We start from the raw sequence: 20,285 nt of genomic DNA, 5'->3' as shown, positions 1-20,285 counted from the left end.
ATGAGTGTTTCACTGATTGTTATCCGGCTGGAGCTTGCGGATAATTCCCGTTTTCCAGTAGGCTTCCAATACCGTGCTGGTGAGTGTCTCCTCCCGTCCCATATTGAGATCTTACTGTTTATTGCGTAATACGTTTAGTGGTTTTAGTTAATGATATATACGTTTTGCACGTTTGCCACTTTGATTATGATAATGTTAATGCCCAGAAGTTTCATTAATAAAGTGTCGAATGTGCTGTAGGTGACAAGAAGTTTGATTTGCATAAAATAGTGCTATAGCATTGTTGCTTTAGATCTTGTATTCTATTATGTGATTTGACGTAAACATAGCTATTATTATTTATTGATGTATATGGCACCATCACATTCTGCAGCGCTGTACAATGATTTTTTTGTTACTATTATTCCAACAGATATATATATATACACACACACACACACACACAACCCGTCTAATGCTCTATAAAAGGCATAAAGAATATTTAGAACATAAGATTTACTTAACTGTTTATTGTAAAGGTTTTATTTTTAATACATATGTATTTATGATCGAAATATTGGTGAAAATGCAGTCTAAACCCGGATGTAACTAAATGTGTTTATTGAACTTCTTTCCAAAGCATGTCAATTTATTTTACTGCAGTTAAATCCTTAAGCCAGATAACATTAGTATGTTTAGGTTCCTGATTTGTGTTTACAGTGCAAAAAACACACAAGCTCCCACTTGCTAGAAAAAAAAAAGATACTTCTTTGGTTGCTTGTGAAAAATTATCAGCTGAATGGTTAATGGATATCGTATGACAATATTAGTGTAAATGTATAGTGCTGTTTCGTTGTTTTTTTTTATTATTGATATTGTTATAGCTGAAAGAAAAATAGCTATCTCTTCTTGAAGTAAGGTGCTTTGCTATCGTTAGATTTGTCTGAGATCCAGCACAGCCTGTCTTTAGACTTAATATAAATTCAGCTACGTGCTTATTGTACTTGCCATTCACTATGGTTAAGTTTGATAACCTGGCTCAGCCTTGCACTGCAGACCATCTTAAAAGGTAAGATCTGGTATTTACTTATGATTCGGGGATCGAGTTACCAAATGTACTGCTCAAAAAGTAACGATTTGCATGACTGATTTGTTTACATGTCTTTATGTGTACGGTGGATTGTAGAGATCCTACGTCTTGCTATTGACGATAATTCTGCGTTGGTTGGATGAAGATGTAGGAGTGCGAAGCGTTAGCAGGCGTATGCATTGGCTGTTCGTTCAGGAACAGATTCTGATGCATTGCAGGCTTTAAGCCTCATACTGCCCTAAAAACAGCTGCATTACATCAACTGCTCCTTAGTCACCTTTTAGCAAATACAAATCCTGACAATCCCATTTCATCAAAGTGAACGTTCCATTAGCAAATGTGGCTGAAATTTACTAAAGGAAAAACCCAATCTGTATGTAATTAGCAATGCTGTGATTAAAAAAAAAATCTGCTACATAAACTCAGCAATGTATTTGGGTCAAGAAAACCTTGTATGGCCTTAGTCACTTAAGTGGTTAAAGAGAAGTTTTACACCTATAGCTTATGCAGTCCTATTCCATTGAAAGCTAAATATCCCTTAATATGATTGTCTATTTCAGGTGCCAGTTCATGTACAGCGTTCTCTGACCTCGTTGGTCAAGATCTTAAGTTAATACAATTTTGTCCATTCATGATATGGCTACCTGGCACATTGATAAGCAGCCATCGATCTGGTGTCAGAATCTGGTACAGTGACGCTACAGGATAACGGTTTTCCTAATGCATTATTATTTTAATCCTTGAAGGGAACCTTCTGGTTAAAAATGGCCAAATATGTATTAAAAGTAATGCCTTCTGTATATTGTGGTAGCCACATGTGATATTGATGATAGCAGTGCACCCCACTGTCCCCAACTAAATAGCATTACGGTATGTCATGACAATTGTGTCGGGGCAAATAACGATAGAAACTAGCTATGTAAGTTTGTGTCGAACCTTATGAGTAGCGCAGGACAGATTCTTCAATATCCTAGCACATCCTTCTGTAAAAACGATCTTCTTGACTCTACTGCTATAAAACATGCTTTCCAGAGGAGATCAGTTAGCCCCCCCCAAAACTTTTTGGGTATTTTGCTTTTATGCTGCCAAACACGCGTGTAGAACACCCAGTTATGCGTGTTTCACATGCAGATGATCACCTCCGATCTTTCTTTCAATCCATATCTTCAGTTTAGGATCATTCTGATTGCTTTTGTGGTTTTGAAGATTTAGCGATTGTTGCACGTTGATGTTTTCTGCCCCATCCTGTAAACCACAACTCATTAATATTTATTTCCTGCTCAGCCACTGAGATGTCTGATGAGGAAATCAAAGAAAAGACATTGTGTACTGCAGCGGCTTACTTGGAAGGGAAAGCGCCGGGGGACAGAACAACCATCCTGCACCAACACCTTGGGAGGAGGGAAATGACAGACATGATAATAGAGACTATCGGTCCTAGCACAGGTAAAAAAAAAAACAATTTGTTCTGTGTGCTGGTTTCACACCTTGTACAAAAGGCAAGCAGAAAATTATTCTATAGGCTGGTGAACCTATCTTCACCTTGAGGTTTTAGTGACTGTTTTCTCTTTCCCATGTACAGTACTGTGAAAAAATGCTGTAAAGTAAGAATGCTTTCAAAAATAGACATGTTAATAGTACATTTTTATCGTTTAAAAAAAAAATGCAACGTGAGTGAACAGAAGAAAAATGTAAATCAAATCAATATGCCTTCAAAATGGCATTAATTCATCTAGGTACACATGCACACCTTTATTAAGGAACTTGGCACGTAGGTTGTTCTCCAAACATCTTGTTGAATATGAATCCTAAAAGAAATAAAAGAAGTGGGATTTGCCTGCTCACTCATGTTTTCTTTAAAAATAGTACATACAATTCTCCAAGGGTATGCAAACTTTTGATCACAGCTATATTTGTTGGTTGCAGTCACGCAGAATGGTTTTCTGATAGTTCATGGCTTTTCCCCAGACAAAGGCTGGCATCGTAGAGTATGCTTGATAAAAGCTTTACATCATTTTTGTCTGAGTTTTACTCACATAAACTAGTGGTCTTACCCCTTTTTTTGCTTAGTTGTAACTAGCTGCTTTGGGAAACCTGCACAGTTCTTGTGAATTGTCCCACAGGCCACAGTAAAACAAAAAATACCAGCAACATCTTTTTTTAAGCTAATTTAATTAACCCCTTCGTGACAAAGGCTGATTTTACTTTTTGTACCCTTCGTGACAATGGCCTTTTTAACATTTCTGCGCTGCTCGTGTTTAGCTGTAATTTTCTTCTTTCCCGTTTACTGAACCCACACACATTAGATATTGTTTTTTTCAGGACAAGAAGGGCTTTCTTTAGATGACATTGTTTTGATTGTATCATATTATTTACTACTAAAAAAAGTGTAAAATATGGTGAAAAATTTAGAAAAAAATGACTGTTTCTAACTTTTAGTTGAAAAATCTTTTACTCATCTATAAAAGGTAATGAAAAAACCTGCTAAATGGATTCTACTATTTGTCCTGAGTTTAGAAATACCCAATGTTTTTATGTTTTTTTGCTTTTTTCTACCCATTATGGGGCAATAAGTACAGGTAGCGTTTTGCTATTTCAAAGCCATTTTTTCCAAATCTGGTAATTCTTCCCCCCATGTGCCATTTCGGGTATCTTTGAACCCGGCCAATGCAATTTACCCCATCAAATCATATATTTTTGAAAACTAGACAGCCCAGGGTATTCCAAATGCTAGTATTTTAACTATTTCCATGCACCATATCTACCACCAGTTTTTGTCAAACTTTGTGGTAGTCATTTTTTTGCATTTGTTTTGTCACACACATTTTACTTCAGGTATGAATTAAAAAGTTCTCGTATATGTCACTATCACAAAACACCCCAATATGTGTTCAGCAACATCTCCTGAGTACAGCGATACCTCACATGAATGATTTTGCCTGGCCGTTTGGGGGCAAAAGGGCCACATTTGGGGCATGCGCATTTTTCAATGTTGAACTTTGGCATTTGGGGATCCACTGCCCATGCCCTATTTGGTACATCTTTGAGCCGGGCCATTTCAGTGTGCCCAACAAAACCATATATTTTTCAAAACTAGACACCACAGGGTATTTTAAATGCTGGTATTTTAACTCTTTGCATGCACACATTTTACCACCAGCATGTTTTCAAAGTTTGCAGTAGTATTTTTGTGTGTGTATTTTTCCCACACACACCTACTTTATGTATGAATTTACAGCTCCTGGTATATGCCGCTGTCACACGACACCCCATAATGTGTTCAGCAACATCTCCTGAGTGCAGTGATATCCCACATGCATGGGTTTGTCATTTTTGTGGGAACTAAAAGGCCACATTTGGTACGTGTGCATTTTTCTAATTGGAAATTAGGTGTGTGGCCATCCTTCCCCCGGTGTTAATTGGGACGTTGTTGAACCCGGCCAATTCAATTTACCCCATCAAGTCATACCTTTTTTAAAAGTAGACACCCCACGGGCATTTAATATGCCAGTATTTTAACTCTTTCCATGCGAGAATTGTTTTAAGCTAATATGCTAATTTTAGGACTTGCTCACAAAAATATATTTTTTTTATATATATATATATTTTTTTTGTCTTTTTTAAAAAAAAATTTAACATTTTTTTTTCAACTTGGAGGTTCCCCTGATAGTGACATCAGTGGGAAATGATTTTTACATTTTACTAGTTTTTTACTATTTTTTTTCTAATTATTATTAATTTTATTTTATTTTTTAATTTATTTTTACTAATCACACTGTGATTAGAAAGCTGGGTTCCATTGACTTGCATGGTGAATGCAGTACCTGTATTCAACCTGCAAGTGGAGCCAAGGTTCTCTAGATGGTCTGGACCATCTAGCGAACTTTTAAAATGTGTTGGTTCCTGTTACAGGGCAGCGGCCATCTTGCTTGATGGCGAAGATCATCGGCAGCTGCGGCTGTGACCGCTCTCCGGAGCGGTCACAGCCCATCGAAAGGTAAGTGTTTGGTGTCGCTGGATGCCTCCTGATCGAGGCATTCCAGCGACACCATTTAAGTTTAGGAGGCGATCGTCGATCGCCTCCTAAACGCTTTTAAAACGGGTGTCCGCCGCCATACAAAGTATGGCGGATGTTGACGCCCCGTGGAGGGGCCAGAGATGGCCCCTTCGTTCCGATCGCGGCGTTGCTGAATGCCTCGAGGTCGAGGCATTCAGCAACGTTTTTTGGGTGCAGAAAGCGAAAACAGATCGCTTTCTGCACCCGTTTAAAGACGTGCCGGTCCTGGCACGTCAATTGTCGTAAAGCACATGCTTTTCCGTGTCGTGCCAGGACCGGCAATTGTCGTTAAGGGGTTAAACTCTTTCAGCCTTGTGTGGTTTGTTTTGATCTGTACATTGTACTGCTCAATTTTTTTTGTGGATTTTTTTTTTCTCATCCAGTTGAAACACTGGAATGGCCTCAGATGTTGGGCAGATTATTGATTCTTCAAGGAGACGTACAGGGTCTATGATGCCAGATAATTTGATGCGATCACAGCGATCTCTGGCATCACAAACAAAACCAATGGATAGTTATCAGTTATTGCTGTTCAAACAAATTTTTATGCCCAACAGAACATGGCAGCTAACACCACACTGATTTGTTGGAGATCAAAAACATTTTTCACTCTTGTGGGTATTTATAAAGAAGCCAAGTAAGTATAATCTCCTGTTGGATCCTATATTGGCCATCCTGTCAATTTCAGCCATGATGACCAGAGATTTGAATTACTTATCCACTTCAATGACAATGCTCGGTGCCTGCCAAAAAATGCTCCCTCATATGAGAGGCTTTATAAGCTAAGGCCCCTTCTAACTGATAGACACAAATCACAATTTAAAGGTATATTGCTTTTCAAGATCTAGATACGGTATTAAAATTCTACAAACTTTGTGAGAGTAGCACATGTTATACTTTTGGCTTTCACATTTATGAGGGGAAAGACTCACAGCAAGATCGTGTGGGATCCCCTCCTCCCATAACTGAATAATAGTTACCATCTATAGGTTGTCAGATATTACACCAGCATTGACATAAAGCTTCTTAGAATACCGGAGAAAAGCATTGTAGAATTTGTATATGGAAAGTGTTAAAATATCAACATTCGACATATGCTGGGTTGTCTACTTTTCAAAAATATACGGTTTGATGGAGGTAAATTGAATTGGCCGGCTTCAAAAATGTCCCAAATAGGACATGAGGACAGGATGACTACATGTCAAATTTGAAAATGTGCATGTCCCAAATGTGGCCTTTAACCCACAAACAACCCGACAAACCTATACATGGGTGGTATCACGATACTTAGGAGATGTGGCTGAACACAAATTTGGGTATTTACTTGCAGCATAACACCACAGACTTCTTCCCAATTCCTCCCAACCCTGAAGGAAATTAACTCCTGCAATACCAAAACTAATGCAGAGGGCTGCAAGGTGTTACAATCAAATTTCAGTACACTGATTAGAATTCTAATGCACTGATATACTGTTGCTCTGACTTCTCCCATCACAAAAGAACTGTGAGTAAGAGAGAGCTGGGGGCGAGGCCAATGGTGATTGGTCACCACAGCGATCACAAAAAACAATAAAGACGAAAAAGTTCGCTAGATGGTCTCCAGACCCTCTAGAGAACTCTGGCTCCACTTGCAGGTTGAATACAGGTACTGCATTCAACCATGCAAGTCAATGGAGCTCAGCTTTCTAATCACAGTGTGATTAGTAAAAATAAATAAAAAATAAAATTAATAATAATTAGAAAAAAATAGTAAAAAACCAGTAAAATGTAAAAATTATTTCCCACTGATGTCACTATCAGGGGAACCTTCTAGTTGAAAAAAAAATGTTAAAAAAAATGTAAAAAATATATATATATAAAAAATATTTTTGTGAGCAAGTCCTAAAATTAGCATATTAGCTTAAAACAATTCTTGCATGGAAAGAGTTAAAATACTGGCATATTAAATGCCCATGGGGTGTCTACTTTTAAAAAATGTATGATTTGATGGGGTAAATTGAATGGGCCGGGTTCAACAAGGTCCCAATTAACACGGGGGGAAGGATGGCCACACATCTAATTTCCAATTAGAAAAATGCACACGTACCAAATGTGGCCTTTTAGTCCCCCCCAAAAAATGACAAACCCATGCATGTAGGGTATCACTGTTCTCAGGAGATGTTGCTGAACACATATTGGGGTGTCATGTGACAGCGGCATATACCAGGAGCTGTAAATTCATACATAAAGTAGGTGTGTGTGGGAAAAATACACACACAAAAATACTACTGCAAACTTTGAAAAAATGCTGGTGGTAAAATACCCTGTGGTGTCTAGTTTTCAAAAATATATGGCTTTATTGGGCACACTGAAATGGCCAGGCTCAACGATGTACCAAATAGGGCATGGGCAGTGGATCCCCAAATGCCAACGTTCAACATTGAAAAATGTGCATGCCCCAAATGTGGCCCTTTTGCCCCCAAACAGCCAGGCAAAATCATTCATGTGAGGTATCGCTGTACTCAGGAGATGTTGCTAAACACATATTGGGGTGTTTTATGATAGTGCCATATACCAGAACCTGTTTATTCATACCTGAAGTTAAATGTGTGTGAAAAAACAAATGCAAACAAATTACTACCATAAAGTTTGACAAAGGCTGATGGTAGAATAAGTGCTTGGAAAGGGTTAAAATACTAGCATTTGGAATACCCTGGGCTGTCTAGTTTTCAAAAATATATGACTTGATGGGGTAAATTGCATTGGCCGGCTTCAAAGATACCCGAAATGGCACATGGGGGGAAGAATTACCAGATTTGGAAAAAATGGCTTTGAAATAGCAAAACGCTACCTGTACTTATTGCTCCATAACATGCAGAAAAAAGCAAAAAAACATAAAAACATTGGGTATTTCTAAACTCAGGACAAATAGTAGAATCTATTTAGCAGTTTTTTTTATTACCTTTTATAGATGAGTAAAAGATTTTTCAACTAAAAGTTAGAAAGTCATTTTTTTTTTTCTAAAATGTTTCACCATATTTTATACTTTTTTTAATAGTAAATAATATGATACAATCAAAACAATGTCATCTAAAGAAAGCCCTTCTTGTCCTGAAAAAAACAATATCTAATGTGTGTGGGTTCAGTAAACGGGAAAGAAGAAAATTACAGCTGAACACGAGCAGCGCAGAAATGTTAAAACGGCCATTGTCACGAAGGGTACAAAAAGTAAAATCAGCCTTTGTCACGAAGGGGTTAATAAGTAAATATTGCATATTTTTATCTTTAAACACAATTACACAGGTTTGTTGTAAACAACTGTAAAATATGATTTCTTAGGTGACAGATTTTCTCAAGTGACTGACCCCAATCTCACAAGTTCTGAAGACTGTTAATATTAGAATACCGCCTGATTGATAATGATTTATCTTTGTAGATTTTAAATCTCTTCATCTGTCTATGTTGTAATAGATCCACAGGCCAGTCCTTCTCCTGAGAATCAAGATGATGATGATGATTTGGCTGCTTCTAGCAAACCAACTCCAGACTCCCCTTCCAAACAACTGCCTGATCAGATCATTTTCCTCAGCGGGAACCCGTCAGTGGAAATTGTCCATGGCATCATGCACCTCTACAAAACAAAGTGAGCCTGCGAACAAGTAACCTTAATGTTATGGCTTATTGTAATTGCACAATTTATACATGCCAAAGAATACTTAAAGCCGATCTGTCACTTTTCCAAAATACAACATTTTACAGGGAATATGTCACAGCTTTTAGTATATTTAAATTATCTATAGCTTTGTCCTTGTGTCAATCAGTACAGTTGTTTTCAAGATATTTTGTTTTACATCAAGGGAGCGTAGATCTGTGCTTCAAAGTGTCACTACTAGTATATTTATTTCACGTACTTCACCGTGCCTACTGTTAGAAAAGGCTTTAACAGCAATCAACGACAGGCCAGATATAACAAATGAACACTTTAATAAGTAAACCGTTACTCTAGATATATCCTGACTATAGAACTGTAGAATGCAGGACCCAGAAGAAGTGACAGATTTAAGTTGCTGTTGTTAATTGGTCCAGGCAGCCCCGGTAAAAGCAAAGGAGAGAGAAGAACTTCAGGGCAGGAAATCTGATTTAAGCGCTTAAGCTGTGAAGGAAACATTAAATAAGATTAAGGCACCAAGTTGGGTAGCATCAAATAATGGAACGCCAAGTGAGCAATGACCTTCCAAAGATATTTTTGGTTTTGTTTTCAAACTCCTCCCAGACCTGTAAACTTGGTAAAGTGGCTACCTGTATTTATAATAAAAATAAATTAGGAGATAACTTTGTTGCATATCTTTCCTCAGTAAAATGACTTCTCTGAAAGAAGACGTAAGACGCAGTGCCATGCTTTGTATTCTTACTGTTCCTTCAACGATGACCAGTCATGATCTAATGAAGTTTGTGGCATCGTTTAATGAGGTCATCGAGCATATGAAAATCATCCGGGATTCTACTCCAAACCAGTATATGGTTCTGATAAAATTCAGCTGTCAGGTAATATGTCAGAGATAAAAAGGTTTCTATGCAAAATTATGCTCTGCGTGTTATGCCTAAAAAGGGATTCTCATGTATGCTGTACAGCAGAGGGCTTTTGTCACTCGTGACCCACCATAAGCATACAGAATCTTCGGCGAGATGTCATTCAAAGATTCACTTGTATGAGACAGAGTGCTTCTAAATGCGATCGAATGATTAAAATAGCTGTATGTAGGTGGATCATTCATGCAATTCCAACCTAATACTGTATTCTGAAGCTGAGTCTGAAACGGGCATATGAAAACAATCATATGAAATCATCGGTTTAGAATCAAATAGTAACAAACCTTTTGTCTTCGCGTTAGACGTATCTACATTGGCATGAATGGAATTTTATTTTATGTAAGGCTTAAAAATGGTTTCTTTAATGTGCGATTAGAAGATTTAGGGGCTCATGTTTGCCAGAAATTTTTTATGTATGTATATATATATATATATATATATATATATATATATATATATTCTGTATTTTTTTTGATGTCCCAGTCCCATTCGTGTTTTTTCTCACCATTTTTCTTCTCCGCACTGCTGATTCTTGTGCGCTAGCTTATTCTGTCGTATGCTCATTTTCTGTATGTATGGTTGTATATACCTATTACACATTTTGACCTTTTGCTTTCTGTGTGTGTGTTTTCTTTGTTTAATAAAGTATGCTTTACATGTGACTGTTTGTCCCAGTCATGGAGGGAAAATAAAAAGCATGACAAAGGATTTATCTAGTGAAACATTGTGCGTGGTACAAGGCGACTGTCCTGCGGTGAACAGGTCAGGTGATCTCTATGGTTGAACACAGACTAACGCCAGCAGCTCTGCGTTATCTGTGGAAGGTCACAGATTTCTCTTAACAGCTGGGCTTTCTATTATCTCGTGTATCCCGTTTACATTGTCCATTTCTCAAATTCTTATTCAGGCCGACGCGGATAGCTTCTACATGGCTTGCAATGGGCGTCAGTTTAACTCTATTGAAGATGACGTGTGCCAGCTGGTGTACGTTGAAAGGGCGGAGGTATTCAAGTCTGAAGACGTGAGTATTTTATTTGTAGATTTCCTTTGTGTATTAAGCTAACACGTTCATTGTCTGTACTGTTGTGACAATTATGTCATAGCTCATGTCCCAGCATGGGACCTTCTATTAGGAATAAACTTTTGGGACTCTGTTTTGATGATGCATCTTAAACGTATAGTTCTTTCCTCAACTACAAAATTTATTTTCTAACCTTTGGGTCCTATATAACATTTGTGCTAGTTTATATTCAGATTATAATTATTTTAAGTAGTGAAAGTGTTTGTAGGGATTCTGGTTGAAGACTTGCTGCTTGGGTCCGTCAAACAGAATGTTATTTTAAAACATCTGCACATTGAAAAGCGACATTTACGGCACTTCCCATGTATGAAAGCATGTCTTGTGCACCGACGGAGATCCGGTGCCAGAAGAGTTAGCAGAGCTTACTCAAGGCATTGGATCTAATAAATAGGCAGCTATGATATTGACCCTCCTGGCACCAAAAAACCTTTTAGTGATACGTGCAGCCTCAACAGCGAATTCATCGGAGTGTAGTTAGTGTTGTACTGTGAGGAAACGCTAATTAAATATTGAGGGGATCGCTTCTAAAAGATACGTTTCCCTGGTTTAGATTGGGTTTTCAGTCGGATTCTTCACAGCAGGCACTTTAATTATTTGTCAGAATATCCATATTTAGCATGTTTTAGGATGATTTTGGAATGAAATCTGACGCTTTTGCCGGCCGCTAAAGGAAAGTTTATTCCTTTTTTTAATTGTTTTGGTGCCTGGCAATATTTTATAACGTCCTATACAAATAGTCGTCCGCTCTATGGATGAGCCAAAATGTTTCTCATCGGTATTATCTTAGCAAAGCTTGGCGGTGGCAGCTGTGCAAATCCTCTATTCTCCAAGTTCCATAAAGATTCTGCCAAGGTCTCCTGAGCTGCGTGCTCATTGGTTGAGCTCATTTGCAGGAAATTCCAAGCAAGCTGAACAAATATAGCCAAAAAACGAATGCAACTGCTGTTAAACGTGTGGGGAAAGCGAACATAAAAAAATATACATTGTATATCAAGAATCGTCTGAAAATCAAGGTATAAATTCTTAATCTTAGCGCCACAACTCCCATCACTACTGAATCTAGTCCCCATTGGTTCATCGGTACACAGTGGCAGCTAGGGCTGAAACAACTAATCGATAAAATCGATAATGAAAATCGTCAACGATTTTCATTATCGATTAGTCGAATCGATTTTTATCGATTATAAAAAGGTTTTTTTCAGAGAAAATGCTCTGGAAAAACTCCTCTCCTTATATAATCCGACCTCAAACAGAGATCGGATTATAACACTAGAATCCAGATCCCCCGCAACGCTGCAGGGGACCTGGATTCTCCTCACTGTAGGCCGGTCTCTCACTTCCGTCTCTCTCCCCCCTCCCATACACCCCTCTGACTCCTCCCCCCTCCCATACACTGCTCTGCCTCTCTCCCGACTCCCTGGTACTTTGTGAACCTCCGTTACTGACAGGCACTTTCACTGCAGCTTCATCCTCTCTGTCAGCCGGTGGGGGTCTGCATCGCACAGGCAGCCTCCGTTACTGCCCTTCACTTACGCTGAGGCTTCTATGAAGCTGCAGTGAAAGTGCCTGTTAGTAACGGAGCCGGGTAGAGAGGCAGAGGGGGGAGGAGTCAGAGGGGTGTATGGGAGCCACCCTCCCATACACCACTCTGGCTCCTCCCCCTCCCATACGCCACTCTGCCTCTCTACCCGGCTCCCTGGTGTCTTGTGAACCTCCGTTGCTGACAGGAGGCAGAGTGGAGTATGGGAGGGGGAGGAGCCAAAGTGGTATATGGGAGGGGGAGGAGCCAAACTGATGTATGGGAGGGGAGGAGGCAGAGTGGAGTATGGGAGGGGGAGGAGGCAGAGTGGAGTATGGGAGGGAGGAGGAGGCAGAGTGGAGTATGGGAGGGGGGAGGAGGCATAGTAGAGTATGGGAGGGGGGAGGAGGCAGAGTAGAGTATGGGAGGGGGGAGGAGGCAGAGTAGAGTATGGGAGTGGAGCGGGGGAGGAGCCAGAGTGGTGTATGGGAGGGGGAGGAGCCAGAGTGGTGTATGGGGGGGTATTATGAATTTCAGGGCATATAGGGGATATAAGGCATATCGATATTAGGCATATCAGGGGGGCATAAAACATATCTGGGGGTAAAAGGTATATCAGGGGGCTCAGTTCCATATCACTGGCATATAAGGAGTATAAGGCATATCGGGGGCACAGTGGCATATAAGGAGTATAACGCATATCAGGGGCACAGTGGAATCTGGCATATAAGAGGCATATATGGGGGCAGAGTGGCAAGCTGGGGGTCAGATGTGCATAACTGGGGGCAGTTTGGTAAATAAAAGAAAATATAAATAAGGCTTTTTTCTCATAGTTTTTATTAAATATGAAAAATAGTTAACATATGAATTAATATTTACTAATAACTTTGTATTAAGACCTAGTTTGAGAAACACTGTGTTTGGGTTCTTGTAGCTTTTATTATTATGTCAGTAAAATAAGAAGGTGAATAGAGAGAGGCCTTTGTGATAAAGAGATGAAAGTGTAAATTGTACGTTTTTTATTACATTATTTTAAATTTTAAAAAAATTGCATTTTTTTATCCGATTAATCGATTAATCGAAAAAATTATCGGCCAACTCATCGAATATTAAAATAATCGTTAGTTGCAGCCCTAGTGGCAGCTAATTCCCAGCAAGCTGGACTTAATTCTGCTCCATATCGTTAAACTCAGCAAGGAATTACCGTGTTTCATTGCCGAGTGCAGGGAAGTTGAAGATATGTTGACGTCCGGTTGACGGCAGTTACCAATAAAATTATATTATATTGGCAAAATATATTCTCTTCTGTAAAATGTGTTTTGAGGAAAAGCGTGCTCGTTCAAGTTCATTTATTTAACCTCCTGTATTTGTAGGGTGCCAGCCTTCCGGTGATGGATTTAACTGAGCTTCCAAAGTGCACGGTGTGCCTGGAGAGGATGGATGAATCTGTCAACGGTATTCTCACAACACTGTGTAACCACAGCTTTCACAGCCAGTGCCTGCAACGCTGGGAGGACACCACGTACGTCATTCACGTATTGTAATATTATCTGACTGCCCACTTCTCTAATGCCACCTTTGCCGGAAGGCTATGCCACATCTATGCCATGTGTTCAAAAAAAATAAAGTACTTGGTAATGTAAATCCTGACTTCTGTTTATGCCGTTTTATACATTTTTCCTATGTTTATGAATAATATACTCTTACCATTCTATTTATTATAGTTCCTTTAGCAACGTTATTTGCAAATTAAGCACCAGCTTAGGTAACTCCTCCTTTGTTACAGGTGCCCAGTGTGCAGATACTGCCAGACACCTGAACCAGTAGAAGAAAACAAATGCTTTGAATGTGGTGTACAGGAGGTAAGTTGACATTTTATGCACATAATGTACACAAAAACCCCCCCAAAACAGTTTAGTGGTTAATTTGGAGCTAGAATACATGTTTGTCACCATATTCACAGCCGGCAACCAAATGGTAAGTTTAGGTCCCTCGTTACCAATTGTTTCTGTCAATCCAAATTATGTGATGTACTTTATGTCCTGTTTAGACCGCGTACGCTCTGCAAGATAAAACAGCGATATACAAATCAATAAATAATACACTTTATAAAGCATTTTGGTAGCCGTCTTAGGGTTTTGGGTAGCTTCTCATGTAAAAGAGGCAGGGGCAGAAAAAAGGTAATTAGATAAGAGATCTTGGGGTGTTACTATTTTCCATCCTCTTAAATTTGATTCTGGAGGCAGTATGAAGACAGTGATTGGAGAAGCAGCGAGTAACACTGAGAAGTGAAGATAAAGGTTTCACAACCGGTCGTACCCGTAGTGAATAAAGAGGGTGATAGGTCTGGAGACTATCAGTACACTTCAGTATCATTTGTGATATATGCTTCAAAAAAGACATTGTACTTGATATGTGTTAAGAGTTCATAGACGTGTGGATGGAAGTCTCTTGTTTTGCTTCTCCGTGTATCTAATTTGATACAACGCATCAATTTATCGAGAAACATGATCGGTAACAAAACGAGGTGACACAGGAACATGCCTCAGTATGTGTAACTGACCGCGTATATCGCACGTTTATATGTATGACGTGTGCTGAAAAGTACATTTATTAAGAATGTTCACTAAAATGTGTGACGGGGCTGAACGGCCAGAAAGAGGCCTACCCATAAAGATCAATATAAAACGGCACAAAATCTTTGGCACCAGATCTAAAAATCTAGGAGCCGTGGCTTTCCTGGTCGACGTGACTTGTCAACCCATGATATTAACCTCTTCACGTGTAGTGTAGTTCTGTGCTGTCCTCATGGTATGTACTATAGTTTGGTTTTTTTGTTCTCTGGCAGAACCTGTGGATCTGTTTAATCTGTGGCCATATTGGATGTGGGAGGTATGTCAGCAGACATGCATATAAACATTTTGAGGAGACACAACATACATATGCAATGCAACTGACCAATCACAGAGTCTGGGACTATGCAGGAGGTATGTCAGCCAATCTTGACGAGACTTTTTTTTTTTTTTTCTAAATTAGGACTTTTTTTTTTTTTTTTTTATTAGACAACAAAGTTTAAAATGTAATTTTCAGGAAATTTATGTATATGTATTGATCATCTGGAGACAAACACTGCTGCGAGTGGCGTGTCTACAGGGGTCGTAGATGCGACGGGAGGCCCCATGAGAACCCTCGTTCCTGTCTCCTCATACCAGTTCAAAATTGTTAAGAAAGGGCCCTTCTGACCTGGACCGCGCCAGTCCGGGGTTGGAAGAGCCCTTTCTTAACTATTTTGAACCAGCACGGGGAGACGGGAATGTATTGGGTTCACTTTGTTTCACGTGACCCCGCGGTGAAGCCGAGGCTGCTCGTACAGCAACCGGAGATAAACCGGGAGCGGGCGGGAGGTATGATGTTTGTTATGTGTGCATTGATGTGTAATTGTGTATGGGTGTGTGTAAGCATGGATGTGTAATTTGTGTGAGTGTGTTTACATATGCGTGCCAGAGTGTATGTTGCAAGGGGCAATGATAGCACAGTACAGCTGTTGAAGTTGGGGGGGTTTCTAGTTAGGCCTCTGACCGGTGCTGTAAGTACACGTATGCCTATGAATAATTGCTAAGTTTAGTGTTAGGCGTTTTTCCTCATGTCTCCTATTCTGGAGGTGTATCCCTGCTGTTGGATGCCGTGCGGTGGATTATAATTTTGTAATAAATAAGCTATTTTCGCATACTGAAGAGTTTGAAGCTTTATTTGCTCCCTGTCCTTTGTGCTGTACATTGATCTTTTTTTTTTTAAATAAACTTTCCTCCTGTACGTTATTAAATCACTTTTTTGTAATTTACTATTGAATTCAGCCAGTGGCATTGTCCTTCTTCATCGTTTTACCTTTATGAAACAATCCCTACAGATAATTACGTTCATCGATTGGTCGCAAGCAAAACAGATGGAAAAATTGTTCAATATGAGTGTGAGGGGGACACCTGCCAGGAGGAAAAGATCGACTCTTTGCAGTTAGAGGTGAGAAACTTTTCTGTTTTTTGGAGTTCTCATCAATTACTGTAATTTCCCTCTGTGTAGAAATCTGTGCAGGATTTGTGTAATTTATGGCTAAATGTGTGTGTGTGTGTGTGTGTGTGTGTGTATATGTATGTATATATATTATATATACATACACATGTCCTGAACTTTTTAATTTTAATTTCAGTGTTGGCCGTAACAACATGTAACTGGAAAACTACGTGCAATATACAGTTTAAAAAAAAAAAAAAAAGGCATTTTTGTATTCAAATCAGTTGCAAACTATGACAACCTTGTGTTTTATCTTTTAAATTGTAATATAAAAAAGACTTAGCCCATCAGGATCCCTTTGTATTATGTAACATCAGGTCATGTACAATAGTTATGCCCATAAATCTAAGTATAAATGCAAAAAATATATAAGTATATATTCATAGGTACAATTACTTATCTTCTTAGTATAATGATAGTATATTTTCTAAAAATATAAATTACTGATATTACGATGAATCAGAATGCTTTCAAAAAATAGATATGGTAATTCTTTTTATTTACTTATTTTTTTTAAATTTTATAAAATGTAAAGTGAGTGAACAGACGAAAAATCTAAATCAAATCAATATTTGGTGTGACCTGTGTGAGCGTCAGTTCTTCTACGTACGTTTGCACAAGGTTAGGGATTTTGTAGGCATATAGTTAGGTGTGTGATTTATTTTTAAACGCAGCAGGTGGGGTCATGGGATTTAAGTTAACATTTAGTTTTCATTCTTTAGTAGTGTATTTGCTGTTAAAAACCGATGAAATAAACACTTATCTGGCTTTTGAAACAAGTGGATGATTAAAATATATCTGAAACATCTGACTACAGTTCAGATTTTTTTTTTCCTTATAAGAAAAGTGAACTAGTATATTAAGTCGTAAGGGAAAAACAAGGATGTAATTGATACATGTTACTATATATACCTCTTCAATGTTCCTGACATCCCATTAAAAAGAATGCATGTTAAAGTGCTCTTTCAATACTTTAACATGCATTCTTTGAAACAAAGAGGTTTCAACATTTCTTGCCACGTATTGGCTTATTTTTTGTCCTCTGCACTGGGGAAAAAACATAATGTCCCCCGCCAGCTCTTTATATGACACGACTGAGTTCAGTTCTTAACCTAATCATTAGAGAAGGCAGCGAGGCGCACTCCAAATGCCTTGTGTTGTAGGCATGGATGACCAGTGGTCGTGACTTGCATCAGCAGGTAGCCACCAGTGAAATGACACATGGACGCTGAAACAAGCACCGCTCACAGAAAGTGGTGTATATGTGCTGGTAATCTTCTTGGCCCTTTTTTCTGTCTTGCATGGTTTCAGTATTCCTACCTGCTCACCAGTCAGCTGGAATCTCAGCGCATCTACTGGGAAAATAAGATTGTCCGTCTGGAGAAAGATACAGCAGACGAGGTAACCACACGCTGAAATCTGTTAACATTTAAAACCTGTTAAAGCGCAAGAAATGCCAGGAAGGTTTGCGATAGCAGCTGTGTGTTAAAAGTACTACTTCAAAGTAATGTTGCAGCAACTGCTGTGGCTGAGCTAGTGTTCTGTGTGGCAGAATGTCGCAAACGGTTAAAGGTAATTACACCTCTAGTGATTATATTATAGTCTAAAAGTCTCATGTTCTATGCTTTAGCCCATGAATGGTGTCATAAAACTGGATAACATCTCTATATGTGGCTGTAATCTGTCCATAACATTTATAAGAGCTGCTCTGGACTAAGTGCTGTCCCCTCCTGATAGCGGTATCGGGATCTTGCACTGGTATGTTCTCTTACCCTGCCAGACGGCACTTAGTCTCTGGGACGTTCATGCAGTGATGGGAGTAGCCCTCTGATTTACAATTACACAGCATCAATGTTTGCAACACACTTTACAGCAATGGCTGCATACCATGATAAATAATCGCTACAGAGGGCAGTCTAGTTTAACGCTCTTATTTGGCTTTAAGGAAAAAACAAAAGTAACAATCTCTCTCTATTTTAGATTAATAATATGAAAGCAAAGTTTAAGGAGACCATAGATAAATGTGACAGCCTGGAACACAAATTAAATGACCTGCTTAAGGACAAACAAGCAGCAGAACGAAGGTACTGAGAACTTCCAAATCTGTGCGTATTGTCGATGTTAACACGCTACAACTGTTCACAACGCATTTGCCAGTAATGTGGTTTGTATCAGTGTTGTTGGCAATTACATTGGACATGCCACATACAAAGGTGAAAAAAATATGCATAGGGGAATAAATAGAAAAAATAACACAAATCTAAAATGCACAAGTAATCAGATAACTAGGGGTTTTAGTCAATAGATCTGGGGCTTGTAGGTTACTGATAGACTTTCACAATATATTGTTAGGGGTCATCACCAGCCAGTTTCTTCTGCTGGATCTGTATAAGGCAGAGATAAATCGGTTTTTTACCCACATTTTGCAGGTGCACCCAACTAAACACCAAAGTAGCCAAGCTTTCATCAGAGTTGAAGGAAGAACAGGAAATGAACAAATGCCTGAGAGCAAACCAGACTGTCCTACAAGCTAAACTTCGAGAAGAAGAGAACCTGCGGAAGGAACTCTGTGAGCAGAAGGACGTGCAGATCGTGGAAATGCAGGACCAGCTGCGTGATGTAATGTTCTACCTGGAGGCACAGCAAAAAATCGATCAGATGCCTGCAGATACACGACAGGATATTCAGGGCGGCCAGATCAACATACCGGTGGCATCTTCCAGTTCTCCTCCTGCGTCTGCAAAACATCCATCCCGGAAGGGGCGTGGGAAAAGAGGAAAATAGAAATCCAAAGCTTTTTCACCCTGTATATCTCCAAATATAGTCTGCAGACTTCAGTATGACCTAGGCATAAAATATATATATTTTAAATGGGGCATATTAAGCATATGTAGTTGTAAGACCTACCTGTTTCATTGCCTGAGATGTGTGGCAGATTTAGAGCACAGTTTGATCCTGCTATGCCATTTAAGTCCTCGGACGGAATTCATAGAATACAGAATCTTGAAAGACGTCGGTTTAAGTCATGCCATAGGTGCCTACAAAGCATTTATAGCCTAATTAACTGAAAGACTTGGGAGTAAATGGTTTATGATTGGACCATTTCAACAAGAGCTCTTGGGTTTCCCTGCCATTACTATTAACTGGCCACAAGTATATCTCTAGACCAAAGGGTATCCACCTCCCATGATGCTGAGTTATGTTCTTGAAAAGAGCTTGTCTGCGGATGGCGGACTACCATAGAACTGACAGCTATCTGTAGGCTATCTTTTGCTGAAGACAAGTTAAGTAGTTGTTTTGGTTAAGTTACATTTTGATTCAATGTTTTATTATGCAACTTTTTTGTTGACTAATCCTAAAATAAAGCCTGCTGGTGGTGTGTGAGAAAAAGATTTAGGAATCCCCTGAAGGATAGTTTTTAACCTGCTTTGCATACACTTTGGCATTGTTACTGCAGCAATTAAGAATACTTCAGAAGTACAAAAAATCTATAATATTTCGTAGAACATGGGGATAAACTCTTAAATCTGCCATATGCTTTGGTTTTTCAGTGTTTCTATTTTGTTCTGGCCACAAGAACCTAATATGACAAGAAGATTGTCTTGTACAGAAGATTTTCTGTACTAAGCACTCTTGGCAATTCTAGATAATCACATTAAAATCCTTAAACATCATGACCATACATGAAAATCTTTTGGATGCCTTCTAACTGAATATAAAAGGGCTGACAATATTGATGACATCATGTGTGGCCATAATTCATTTATTACTGCTAGTAACTGAATACAAGTAAGTGGTTCTTTAAAATAGTATTTAGATTGTTTTAATCATTATTTATTTATGAGTTGTAAGTGGATTTCTCAAAGTAATGCAACCTTTTTATGCCGTTGTCGGTGTGCTGATGCCTTCTCCCAGCATCGTT

General features: G+C 38.9%; 1 protein-coding gene across 3 annotated transcripts; it reads left to right on the top strand.

Annotated features, from left to right (window-relative positions):
* On the top strand, positions 1-19,147 carry LOC149289072 (BRCA1-associated protein-like). Of its 3 annotated transcripts, XM_089491059.1 has the most exons (14): positions 1-79; positions 2,354-2,515; positions 5,341-5,342; positions 8,277-8,324; positions 8,603-8,748; positions 9,461-9,650; positions 10,603-10,716; positions 13,669-13,817; positions 14,082-14,157; positions 15,144-15,282; positions 16,203-16,312; positions 17,675-17,764; positions 18,344-18,447; positions 18,793-19,147. In XM_089491059.1, exons 1-14 carry the CDS (start codon positions 1-3, stop codon positions 19,145-19,147), a joined length of 1,764 nt encoding a protein of 587 aa, XP_089347185.1. The 3 variants fall into 3 exon arrangements, with proteins under 3 accessions (XP_089347185.1, XP_089347183.1, XP_089347184.1); XM_089491057.1 differs by lacking the exons at positions 5,341-5,342; positions 8,277-8,324 and adding an exon at positions 2,745-2,760 and having other exon boundaries at positions 2,354-2,534; positions 8,585-8,748; XM_089491058.1 differs by lacking the exons at positions 5,341-5,342; positions 8,277-8,324 and having other exon boundaries at positions 2,354-2,539; positions 8,577-8,748.
* The last annotated feature ends 1,138 nt before the right edge of the window (positions 19,148-20,285 follow it).

The sequence above is a fragment of the Sceloporus occidentalis genome, unplaced genomic scaffold, assembly GCF_023333645.1.
Source record: "Sceloporus occidentalis isolate IW3139 unplaced genomic scaffold, rSceOcc1.0.p SCAF_48, whole genome shotgun sequence".
NCBI lineage: Eukaryota > Metazoa > Chordata > Lepidosauria > Squamata > Phrynosomatidae > Sceloporus > Sceloporus occidentalis.
Note: the sequence above shows the minus strand (reverse complement) of the source record. Positions and strands in the feature narration are given on the sequence as shown.

Excerpts from the sequence above, each read along its gene's own strand:
- LOC149289072 (XM_089491057.1), top strand. The coding sequence starts at position 1 with ATGAGTGTTTCACTGATTGTTATCCGGCTGGAGCTTGCGGATAATTCC. Across the intron at positions 17,765-18,343 it reads AGAAAGATACAGCAGACGAG|ATTAATAATATGAAAGCAAA; the intron begins GTAACCACACGC and ends TCTCTATTTTAG. Across the intron at positions 18,448-18,792 it reads AAACAAGCAGCAGAACGAAG|GTGCACCCAACTAAACACCA; the intron begins GTACTGAGAACT and ends CACATTTTGCAG.